This window comes from Canis lupus, chromosome 20, assembly GCF_011100685.1.
Source record: "Canis lupus familiaris isolate Mischka breed German Shepherd chromosome 20, alternate assembly UU_Cfam_GSD_1.0, whole genome shotgun sequence".
Classification (NCBI taxonomy): Eukaryota; Metazoa; Chordata; class Mammalia; order Carnivora; family Canidae; genus Canis; species Canis lupus.
The window spans coordinates 49465693-49476644 of record NC_049241.1 but is presented as its reverse complement, the minus strand read 5'-3'; the positions used below and the strand labels follow the sequence as shown (position 1 = coordinate 49476644).

Here is a 10952-nt window from a genome sequence, read left to right as displayed (position 1 = left end):
TGCATATAAAAAAGACTGGGATTTTATTTCCAAGTTGGCACTTGTAGAAGGCACAGAAGCAAATGACTTTGGGGCACCAGAGTAGAAACAGGGAGGAGTGTGAGGCTCCCCTACCTCTACCACCTCCTAAGCGCACTTGAGACAGGCCCAGTGGTGTGGGCTCTGGCCCAGGGCCCTGTGGGTCCCACTGGCTCTGGCTAAGAACCTTGGGGCAGTTCCCCAGGAAGGAACTCCTACCAGGGGGCAGGGCCTTGTCAGCTCTCCCGGCTACAGGGACCAGCATCCTGGGTTGGGTGGGGTGGGGGTGGGGCCCACGGTCAGAGAGAGAAGAGCAGGATGAGAACCAGAAGAAGCACCCCCAGCAGCACCACGATGGCACACCACTGTCGGCGGTCTGGGGCAAGAAGGTCAGAGGTTACAGGGGCACGGGGCACCACCCTTGCCGTCCACTCCCCCAACCACCCCAGCTGCCTTCCCAAGAGGACTTACCACTCGTCATGTGGGATACTTTGGCCATCTTCCTGAGGACCCCATCCATCCGGGACTGGGTGTGGTCCATCTCGTGAACGAAGGCATCCAGCATGCTGTCGATACCAACATGGTGTCAGTCCCCAAAAGCTGTGTGCCGAGCACGGCCAGTGAAGGGCTCCCAGCCCACCCCTAGGATCCTGGCCTCACATGCCCTGCTCATCCAGCTCCTCCCCAACACGGCCGGACATGTGTTTCAGAACCCGGATGCTCCCAGACACCATTTCCAGCTGTTGATCCTGTTGCTCCATGATCAGCTGCAGAGTGGAGTGGGAACAGCTGTCGGCAAGGGGCCCTGAGCTGTCCCCCCCACCCCCAGGCTCCTCCAGTCCAGGATCTCCAACCACCCACACAAACCTGCTGTGTGGCCTGCTGCTCCTCGATGTAACGAGAGGTGGCTGAGGCCATGCTGACATCCAGCAGGTCGCTGGATGACTTCTGGGGAGCTGGCTTGCCTGTGAGCATCTATGGGGCACAGACCACAGGTTCAGGGAGAGATGGCCACTCAGAGCAGAGCCAGACACAGGTTTGTGGCAAATCTAGGTAGCTATTAGTCAGGAAGTAGTCTTGGGAATGGGATAGCTTGGGTTTCCCAGACCCACCACTTAACTAGCAAGGTGACCCCAAGGCCCTATCACTTGACCTCCCTGTGCCTCAGTTTCCTCTGTAAATGGGGGAAATTCCTAGGGCTAGAATGAGGATTTGCCAAATTAATTCACGGAGAACACATCATATAAACAGATGTATTTAAGAATTTGAAAAAAAAAAATAAATAAATAAAAAAAAAAAAAAAAAAAAAGAATTTGGACTGTAATCCTCAAGGCAGCACACCTGGGAAGCCTGTGGGCATTGACGCAGGACTCCAAACTCGTGCAGGCCTCAGCTCCCCACCCCCTAGGTCCCATGTGGGGATCCCATGACGGGATGGAGACAGGCTGGTTTCACAACATGCAAAGAATGGATACACGACGCAGAAGGAAAAGTGTACCAACAAAAGGCAGCTGGGAGAATGCACACAAAAGCCACGAGTGGGCACACCCATGGAGAGAAATGGTATGCAAGCCGACTGCAGATGGGGATCCACTCAGAGGCCAAGTTCACGCGCTCAGATGCCCAGGTACATACACGGGAAATAAAGCAGGCATACATCCTGGAAACAGTAACACACCAAGCAGGAAAAAAAAAAAAAAGGAAATAAGCATATAGACCCACACCAGGAGGCAAAAAAAGGACTCTATACATAGAGAGGGCTCAGGTGTACACACCCAGAAAGAGCAGGCCAGGGGACAACTGCACACAGAGAAGATGGACACTGACTCAGAAGGGGCAGACAGACATCTGTGCAAGGGAGACAGGTGAACACACCCAGGTCAGGACTGAACTCAAAGGGGAGGGTCTCTCTGGGAGGCTCAGGTGAGGATTTTGGGTCCTGATGCCTTACCTCTCTATTATTCCTCTCCATGAAGGCTATGGCTGCTGGGCTGACCATGTGGTCCTTCATATCCTGGGGGCAAGGACACCATGAGACAAAAAAACACCCCAACCTTCCCACACTCACGCCACCAGAAAACTCTCCTCACCTGGACTGCCTCCCGCATCCGCTCCACGAACACCTTTCTCTCCTGCAGGTCTCCGGCTGGGAGCTTGAACTTTCCGGGGTTGGCTTCCACTATGCGTGAGCCCCGAGTCGACTGTCAAGGCCAAAGCCAGACACAACCCCCTCCTCTGCCTCAAGCCCTCAACTCCCCCTAGGTGTGCAGCCGCTCCCTGCCACAGCAGTGGGCTCTCCCGGGACGCCTTGCAACCCCCCAGGATATCGATGGTCTCCTCCAGGTCCTCGAGGTCCCACTCGATGCTGCGAAGGCCATTCCGCAGCTCATTGGTCGTCCAGTCCAGCTCTTCGCGTCCGACCGCCGCGTCCTCCTGCAGGAGCTCGCACCAGCGCTGGTACAGCCCGCGGGCCGTGTTCACCGCCTTCTGCACCTCGCTGCGGGCAGGGGCACAGAGCGGTCACGCCTGGACCCGGCGTTCCTCCCGCCCGCCACTGCGCCCCCAAACGAGTGGGGGCCTCAGGATACCCCGGTGCCCCCTGCGCACCCCTCCCATTCGGCCCCGGGTCTACCCTGACCCGAGCACCCGGAGGCCGTGCCCAGACCGCCTGGCACGCTCTGGCGGGCACGCGGGCACTAGCTGGCAGGGGAACCGAGTACCCTCCTCCCTCCCCCATTGCTGTCACTCACCCTCGGACAACAAAAAATGGGTCTTCGAGAGACATGTCACCCGCCCCCCCCCCCGCCCTAGGCCGAGCCCCCTCCCCTCTCGGCTTCGGCAGCGGGTTCCTCCCAGTAGAGGGGAACGCGCCGCCACCCCCGCCCCCGTCACGTGACCCGTGCCACCATCGAGAGCCGGGACGCCAGGGCAGAAAGAGAGGCCTCGGAGACCCGAAGCGCAGAAACTTCCGCCCGTCTCACGGCCATCTTTATTGTGGGCAGAGATGGCTTCGCTGCCGCGTAGCCCGCCGCCTGCAGCAGCGTCGCAGTGATGTCTGGCTGGGTTGCGGGTCGAGCTCTTAATCTCTCGGTTCGAGACCCAGCCCCTCGGATGGTTGCTGCGCAACCTGTTTTCCTTTGGAGCGATGTGAATAATAATAACCTCCTTCAAATGAGAGGAGATTATGGCTGGGAAAGGGGATCATTCGATTCATAGATCCTCTTAAGACTTCCTAAGGCTGCACCTTGATCCTGTCATGGGCGATCGTCCCAGCCCAGGGTTGGGAAGAAGTGGGGGAAGGAGTGGTCCTCCCCACTCTCCCGCGGGGGTGGAGTGAGGTGCGGAGTCTTGTTGGGCTCTTCTGTTGGCCTCTCCCCTCCTCTTTTTTCCTACGGAGGAGGTGGCTGTGGGTGGGGGGCCCCAGAGATGCTTCTGGGGTGTGGAGGCTGGCAGTAGCGGGAGGGGGTGGGGTGGTGGCTCTGAGGATGGTGTATACAAGGTAGTCCCCTGTTGGGGGGGGCGGTGGCAGGAAGGTCTGGAGAGAGGCTCACAGAGATGACTCCTGTGTGACAGAAATGTTGTGTGTGCGGTCTCCGGAAATGCACTTTTTTTTTCGGAGGGGAGCCATCACCTGAGAGGGGTCCTGGTTTGTTTCAGGAGAGATCGGGGCGGGAAGTCTTTAGTTCTTGGAGAGTCTGTGCGCCCCTGTGCTTCAGAGTCGCTGCGTAGAGTCTCAGAGAGAGCGCGCCTGGGCTGGGGACGTCATTGTGGATTCGCCGCGGTGGTGCAGGGGGAAATGGGGACCTCAGCAGGTCGCCGGAGCGTGTGTAGGGTCGCTGAATAGGGACAGTTTTAAGAAGAGCAAGTAATTGTTGAGTCGAGTTTCCCCTCCCTCCCATAAATGAGGACCGGGCGTGAGGATTCTCCAAGGCTGCATGATTTGGCGGGGAGGGGAGAAGCAAGAATACCTGGGGGAGAACCTTGTAGGGAGAAACAATTGTGGGGTCTCTATGGGGTAACAAGGATGAAGGGGTCGTCAGCGAACCGCCCCATGTGTTGGCAAGGTCTTTGTGTAGGGTCTCGGGGAGTTGGCGTCAGTGAAAGTCCTGAGATCGCCCCTTTTTGCCAGCGGGGGTTTTCCCGGAGGCGTCACGCCTTTTTGGCCTCCGGAGCCCGCCGGGTTGGACTCCGGTCCGGAAGCCGGGGCCTACAGCCAGTCGGAGCTGCCGGGAGAGCGACACGGTTAGGGAGGGGGCGTGTTCCGAGGCCAAGGCGCCGCCCCCGCCCTCCCGGAAGGGGGCTGCCGCGGCTCCGAGCGGAGATTCCGGCCCCTGTCCTTATATGGGCAGCCGGAAGCGCCTCGCGCGCCTGCCCTACGTCATCATACCCAAATTTAGCCGTGGAAGTCTGGCGCTTCCAGTGGCCGGAAGACTCTGCCCGCCTGTCGGCGGCTGGGGGAGGGGACGGAGGGGGAGAGAGGAGCCTTCCCTTAAAGGGCCCTTGCCACGAATGAATAGAGCTTAGGAATAATTTTGCATCTTGTTTTGGAGGAACTGGATATAGGTTTTCTTGGAGCGATAGGGCGTAGCGGAGGGTGGGGCCGACGTTTTCTATCTGCTCTATCTCTGCGTTGCTCAGTTTACAGCTTTTATCCCAGCCTCGCTGCCCGGGGCGCAGAGGCGGAGCAGGGCCATGTAGTCTTAGGGGGCGCTGCCACGTGTTCACGGGGACTGTCGTGTTCCCGGGTCCTCTGTTCTGCGAGTCTCCAGCCCACTCGTGGAGCTCGTGTAGAGGGAAACTGGAGGTGAAGGTGGTGTTCGGTGTGGAGCGCACGAATGGCAGCCCGGGCTGCACTCGTGTCTGCACACATCCACTCCCCGTGGAACGGGCAGCTACGGCCCTGGAGCCAGCCGCGCTGCCCGCCGCCTCACCGCCTCAGACAAGGGGGCTGAGGAGGGTTGGCTTACGCTAGAGACGCAAGAGCTGGAGGCCCCAGTGGCCCATTTATTCGTTTAGCAAATATTGAACAGTGTCACTCTGTCTCGATATCCCCACCTGCAGAAATCAGGTGTAACAGTACCCTCCGCGGAGTGGAAATGAGGCATCAATGAGGTATTTAGTGAAGGAAAGCCCTTAACAGCGCCCGGCGGGTAGTGCTTAGTAAGCGTTAGCACGGTTACCCAACCAAAAAACATTAATAGGTTCTGATTCAAAAACCATTAATTAGACACCTGGTAGATGCTAGGAACTGTGGCCACGGAGGATGTGCCGGTTCGAACCCGGTCTTCCCCCGTGCGAAGGGAAACTTGCCGCCTACAATCAGCTGGGGTTTCAGACGCAAGCACGTGGGTGGATTCGGACCCGCACCCGCGGCTCCCCTCTTCTGAGCCTGCGCACCGGCGCACGGAGGGCCCCGAGAAAGGAGACCACCCCGCGCGCTCCGCGTGGACTCGGGAACGCTCCCCCTCACTCCGACTCCCGTCCCTTCTCCCCCACTCGGTAAATTCCACCCTGTCGCTTTAAGGAGTATCTCACCGCCGCGCGTTGGGAAGCCCGGATGCGGCTCTCTGATTGGGCGGGGCGTCTCGGTGACTTCACTCTCGGTACAAAAGGGCCCGGGTGGCGGGCGCCGGGGCAGAGCGTCCCAGCAGTGTCACGGCGTGGGCTGGCGTGAGTGGAGAAGCGTGAGCGAGCGCTTTGCCCGGAGTGCACCTGCTACCTGTCCTGCCCAGCCAGGGAGTCCCCGCCGCCCTCGCCCCTGCCGTCGAGCCGCCATGGAAGTGCAGAAGGAGGCACAACGCATCATGACTCTGTCGGTGTGGAAGATGTACCATTCGCGCATGCAGCGCGGTGGCCTGCGGCTGCACCGGAGTCTGCAGTTGTCGCTGGTCATGCGCAGCGCCCGGGAGCTCTACCTCTCGGCCAAGGTGGAAGCCCACGAGCCCGAGGTGCCCTTGCCGCCCGTCCGCTCCCCCGATCCTCGCCTGCACCAGTCGCGGGAAGCGGAAGCTGGAGCCGAGGCAGCGCCCCCCGACGGTGAGCCGACCTCCCCGGAGCCCATGGACACGCGGGAGGCGCCGCGAGCGGAGGAGACCCCAGCCCGCTGTGCCCCGCGCCCCACAAAAGTCAGCCGAAAGCGGCGCAACAGCAGCCTGAGTGACGGCGGGGACGTCGGACTGGTCCCAAGCAAGAAAGCCCGTCTGGAGGAGGAGGAGGAGGAAGGAGCCTCCTCGGAGGTCCCTGATCGCCTGCAGCCACCTCCCGCGCAAGCGGAGGGCGCCTTCCCCAACCTGGCGCGCGTCCTACAGAGGCGCTTCTCTGGCCTCCTGAACTGCAGCCCCGCCGCCCCCCCGACGGCGCCGCCGGCGTGCGAGGCGAAGCCGGCCTGCCGCCCCGCGGACAGCATGCTGAACGTGCTCGTGCGGGCCGTGGTGGCTTTCTGAGGGTCCCCGAGCGGCGCCACCGGAGCCCAAGCGCGGGCCGAAGCGTCGGCCGGAGTGCGCAGACCCGAGGCGAGGCCCGCCCCCGGGGGAGCGCCCGCCGAAACCGTGGAGAGGAGCTGCCGCCCGGGCTGCTGAGGCCTAAAGAGGGACTCTGCCCCCGGGGAGCCGTCGCCGTCTGTGCGCAGCGGCGGCGCCGAGGAGCCTGAGCCGGGAGCGCGAGCGCCTTCCGCCGAGACCTGCTGCGCCCACAGGTGCTGTCTTAACGGACTGGGACGTGGACCTTTCCCTCTCCTTCTGGGACTGGGAGCAGGGAGGCTTGGTTCTTTCAACTCCTCAGGGTCGGACTTTAGTTTTTACTGGGAGCTGTGCTGCCCTTTCAAGGTTTTTCAATAGTTGGTGTTTGCATTTCCAACCTCAGAGAATTCCAGGCAGGCGCTCCCCTTCCCCCACCAGTGACATACTTGTGCAAGCGGTCATCGTTGCGTCATGGGGCAGACGTGGGAGCTTCCTGTTGCCTTGCGTGGGTGTGGGGCCTGGGAGGAGGGTCTGGGGTGTGGACCGCCCTGGGGAATGGGAGGAGGGCGTCCTGAGTCACCTCGCACCGCTTGCTGCGGGTTTGTGCCCCACGCCCCTGCGCCTTCGGGTGCATAGCGGGGGGGCTGATCTAATTTCAGGTTAAAATTTTTCTCATCTGGTGCGTTAGAGGTGGGAATATGTTCACGGTCTCAAGCGTGACCATCCCTCAGACACAGACACAACCCAGACGATCCTGGTCTGAATCACAAAAATTGGGTGGGGGTGTTTGGAGCTCTGTAAGGCTGAGCTGGGACCAGTTGCTGGTGAGACTGGGCCAGCCCGGGGAGGGGAAGATTCTTGCCAGGGCGTTCTGAGGTCTGTTTACCTTTACTGTGGTGGATTCTGTTTAATTTCATCTATCTGGCCTTTTGCTGGAAACGCCAGATAGGAAAATAAAGAGCATTTGAATAAAGTCTTTGCGGCCCGTCTGGTTTTCTTCCCTGATGGGGGGATGGGCAGGGTTAAGGGGTCAGGAGCGGGCGGCGGCTTGCTGGGGCCCCAGAAACCGGTCTGACCGGCTATCACGTGGGCAGAGTGGGCGGGATGGGGCTGGGCCCCCTTTTCTTTGCCAGAGCATTTCCGTACTGGGTGCCCTGAGGTTCCGACTCCTTAAGCTCCCCCATATTTGGGAGTTTCTTAGAAATTCGAAAACTCCGGGGGTGGGGAGAGGTGGGCTTCAGGTGGGTTGAGATGTCTGGGGGAAATTGGGTGGGGACTTGGGAAAGATAGCAGATCTCCCCCCACCCCACCCCACTTGACCAACTGCATCCGCTTTGGCTGGGGCCCCACGGCTTGGGGGGGAACTGAGGTGAGCTTTGGAGGGCCCTTTACACCCCTGCTCTCATCTCTAGCGGTATAGTTGTGTGACTCAGGCCGGGAAGTGAGTTCCCAGCCTCAGTTTCCTCATCTGTGAAGTAGGCCTCTAAACAGCTTTCCCGCGGGGCGACTGGAGATTTGGAAATGCCCGTGAGAGCCCTCGTTACTGGATTTGGCTCCATTCCAGCTCCATGTTAGTCACCCCAGAGGAGAAACGCTCATCATTTACCCACCGCTGATGTAGGAGAGGGGCCGCAAGGCGTTGCCCCGGGGCGGGTGGCGGGGTGGCCGTGGGAAGGACAAAGGAGCCGCAGGTGCGGGCCGCCAGGGCGGCGGGAGGCCCCGGGAAAGCCGCCGCCCCGCCTCCAGACGGCTGGCTCCGGCGCTCGGGCCTCCCGCGACCCGGGGGGACCTGACCCCGAGGCCCCGGGGTGGAAGGAGGAGGAGGGTGCGGTGGCGGCCGGACCCGCCCAGAACGCCCGCCTCCGGCTCTCCTCCGGCTGCATCCACACACCCCCACCCCCGCCTGCCCGCCTCCCTCAGGGTTCCCCCGGGGAAATCTAGCCTCGCGCGCCTCCTCGGCCACCTGATTCTTCCCTGGGAAACGGGAGACTTTAGCGCCACCCACCCGGGGTCCTGACCCATAACTCCCCAGTGGGACGTGGGCGGGGGAGAGCCCCACACCCCAGCAGCAGTTCAGTGCGTTCGCGTGGGAGCTACTCCCCCGAGAACAGAGCCCGCCCCGGGAAGTCCCTGGCGGCTGGGGAGGGGGCCTCACTGCGCATCCTGTCACAGGAACCTCCTGGCCCTTCCTTCCTCCGGGGAAAAGGCCTGGCCATCCCCGCCCCTGCCTCCCCGGGGGTTTCCGGGCTGGGGGCTGGAGGTGATGTGGTGGGAGACCGGAGAAGCACCCCCACACACACGCACCCCTTTAAGATACACCCCTTCCCTTCCCCCCATTTCACCCTTCAGAGTAGGCAACATTGAAAATTTGTCACAATAACCAAACTCTGATGAGGTTTGGAGTTTTCACACCTTTACATGGCATTGGATTATTGGGACAGGCCCTCTGGGGAGTGATGGGTGGGCCAGGAGCTGTGAAAACTAAAAATGTCACATGTCCCTTGACCAGTGGATTCTCCCGGGAGTCTCAGGCCTGTACCAGGATGTTTGCTACAGCGCTGCACAAACTGGCACAATTTGGAAATGACCTACATGCCCATCCAACCTGACTGGTCTGGTGGAATGTGGACTACCCATGCCTCCCCAGAGAATAAATGGCCCGAGTGGGACAGGTCTACATACCCTGGCAACCTCAGAACCATGATGCCCAGTGACAAAGGCCAGATGCGGAAGTTGGGTCAGAACAGATTCCGGAGCCAGATTACCAGCTCTACTTGCCAGCTGTGCAGCTTTGAGCAAGTTACTTCACCTCTCTGGGCCTGTTTCCCTGGCTGTAAATTGTGGACAGTAACAGTCCCTACCTCTCAGGTTCATTGTGAAGAGGAAGTGAGACCATAGGTATAAAGTGCTTAGTGGAACGCCTGGGCACACCGGAAGTGTTATTTTCTTATTGTTAGAACCCTTGATGATAACAGCACCGGCCATTTAGAAGCACATAGAGCAGGACACCTGGGTGGCTCAGCGGTTGAGCATCTGCCTTCGGCTCAGGGCCTGATTCCAGGGTCCTGGGATCGAATCCCTGCATCAGGCTCCCCACAGGGAGCCTGCTTCTCCCTCTGCCTATGTCTCTGTGTCTCTCGTGAAAAAATAAAATCTAAAAAAAAAAAAAAAAAAAGCGCATACAGCGAGACAAGCATGTATGTAACACGTATACAGATGCTGTGCTTATCCCAGAGAGCTGGGAAAAACAGTTCCTCCAGTAGCTGGGTGTGAAGGGGGACCAGCTCCCCTCTCAGGTCAAGTTTGGCCTCATCCTAGTGATTTGACAGGGTGGACTCTTCCCTCCTCTAGGCCCCCACATTTCCGGTTTCCTCCCAGCCTCTGTCTACACTCACCCCTTTGTAGGTAGTCTCATTCCGTCTTAGGGCTCTAAATGTCAGTCTATACTGACTCCCATATTTTGTTCTCCATCCTGACCCCCTCCCTGGGCCCCCAGACTGTCCGAGCCCCCTCCCTATGTCAACTTGTGGGGCACTAAGATATTCCAAACAGAACAGGACCCGCAGAGAGTTCTTGCTGTTCTCTGTCAGCTTCTCAACTGAGGAATCCTCCTTGAATCCTTTTTTTCTCCTTCCCTCTCGACCACAGCATGCAGTCACGGGTGCCGTCAACTTGACCTCTCATTCCACTCCACTCTCCCCACCATCAAGACTCCCGTCTTTAGTGTGAGCTGCCATCACTTCTCACCCGGATCAAGGCCGAGGCTTCCTCCCAGCCCTTGCTCCTGCCACAATCTAATCTACACGGCAGCTCCACAGATTTTATAAAATGCAGATTGGATAATTTCAGTCTCCAGCCCCCCCTCTGCTTCATCCACAGTGGCCTCCTTCCCACTTGGAGAACAGGCCAAGCATGTTCCAGCCCACGGCCTTTGCACTTGCTGCTCCTTCTGCCAGCAATGCTCTTCTCCCAGACACCCATCCTCACTTTCTTTGGATTTCGGTTGAAATGTCACCTCCTCGGAGTGGTCTTCTTTGGCCACCTGATCTAAAATGGCTCCCTTTTCTGCCACTCAGCTCCTTTGGCCCTCTTTTTGGCCTTCCTTAGAACACTCCTCATTATCTCAAAGGGTAAATTTATGTTCTAGTTAGCATCTGTGCCCTCATGCGAATGTCACTTGCACGAATGTCCAACACAGGCCTGAAAGAGGGAATGAGGCTGTCTGGGGTAGGCAAGTGCTAAGAGCTTAATATTTATTGTCTCATTTACTCAGTGGCTTCTTGTGACTCTTAGAATTTCCAACAGTTGACAGGATTTCTGTCATATCTGCGTAAGGACTGTACTATTATTTATCTAAAAACTTTTCTTAAGGTAACTCACTTGTTAATCACTAACCATACTTAGAAGGTAACAGTTAATAAAAGTTACAGTGAAAACAAAACAATGTCATAAGATCCTGCTGAAACAGTAGCCAGT

At 58.9% G+C, this 10952-nt stretch overlaps 2 protein-coding genes across 3 annotated transcripts; one reads left to right on the top strand and one right to left on the bottom strand.

Moving 5' to 3' along the window:
* STX10 (syntaxin 10) lies at positions 1-2909 on the bottom strand. 2 transcript variants are annotated; one of them, XM_038567093.1, is made up of 8 exons: positions 2769-2909; positions 2346-2515; positions 2109-2203; positions 1970-2032; positions 886-993; positions 679-785; positions 490-584; positions 1-394 (listed from the first exon to the last, which is right to left on the bottom strand). In XM_038567093.1, exons 1-8 carry the CDS (start codon positions 2801-2803, stop codon positions 318-320), a joined length of 750 nt encoding a protein of 249 aa, XP_038423021.1. In that variant the 5' UTR covers positions 2804-2909; the 3' UTR covers positions 1-317. The 2 variants fall into 2 exon arrangements, with proteins under 2 accessions (XP_038423021.1, XP_038423022.1); XM_038567094.1 differs by having other exon boundaries at positions 683-785.
* A 2684-nt stretch (positions 2910-5593) lies between these two features.
* Positions 5594-7450, top strand: IER2 (immediate early response 2). Its single transcript, XM_038567095.1, has one exon. The coding sequence runs from the start codon at positions 5793-5795 to the stop codon at positions 6459-6461; it is 669 nt and encodes a 222-aa protein (XP_038423023.1). The 5' UTR covers positions 5594-5792; the 3' UTR covers positions 6462-7450.
* Positions 7451-10952: the final 3502 nt, after the last annotated feature.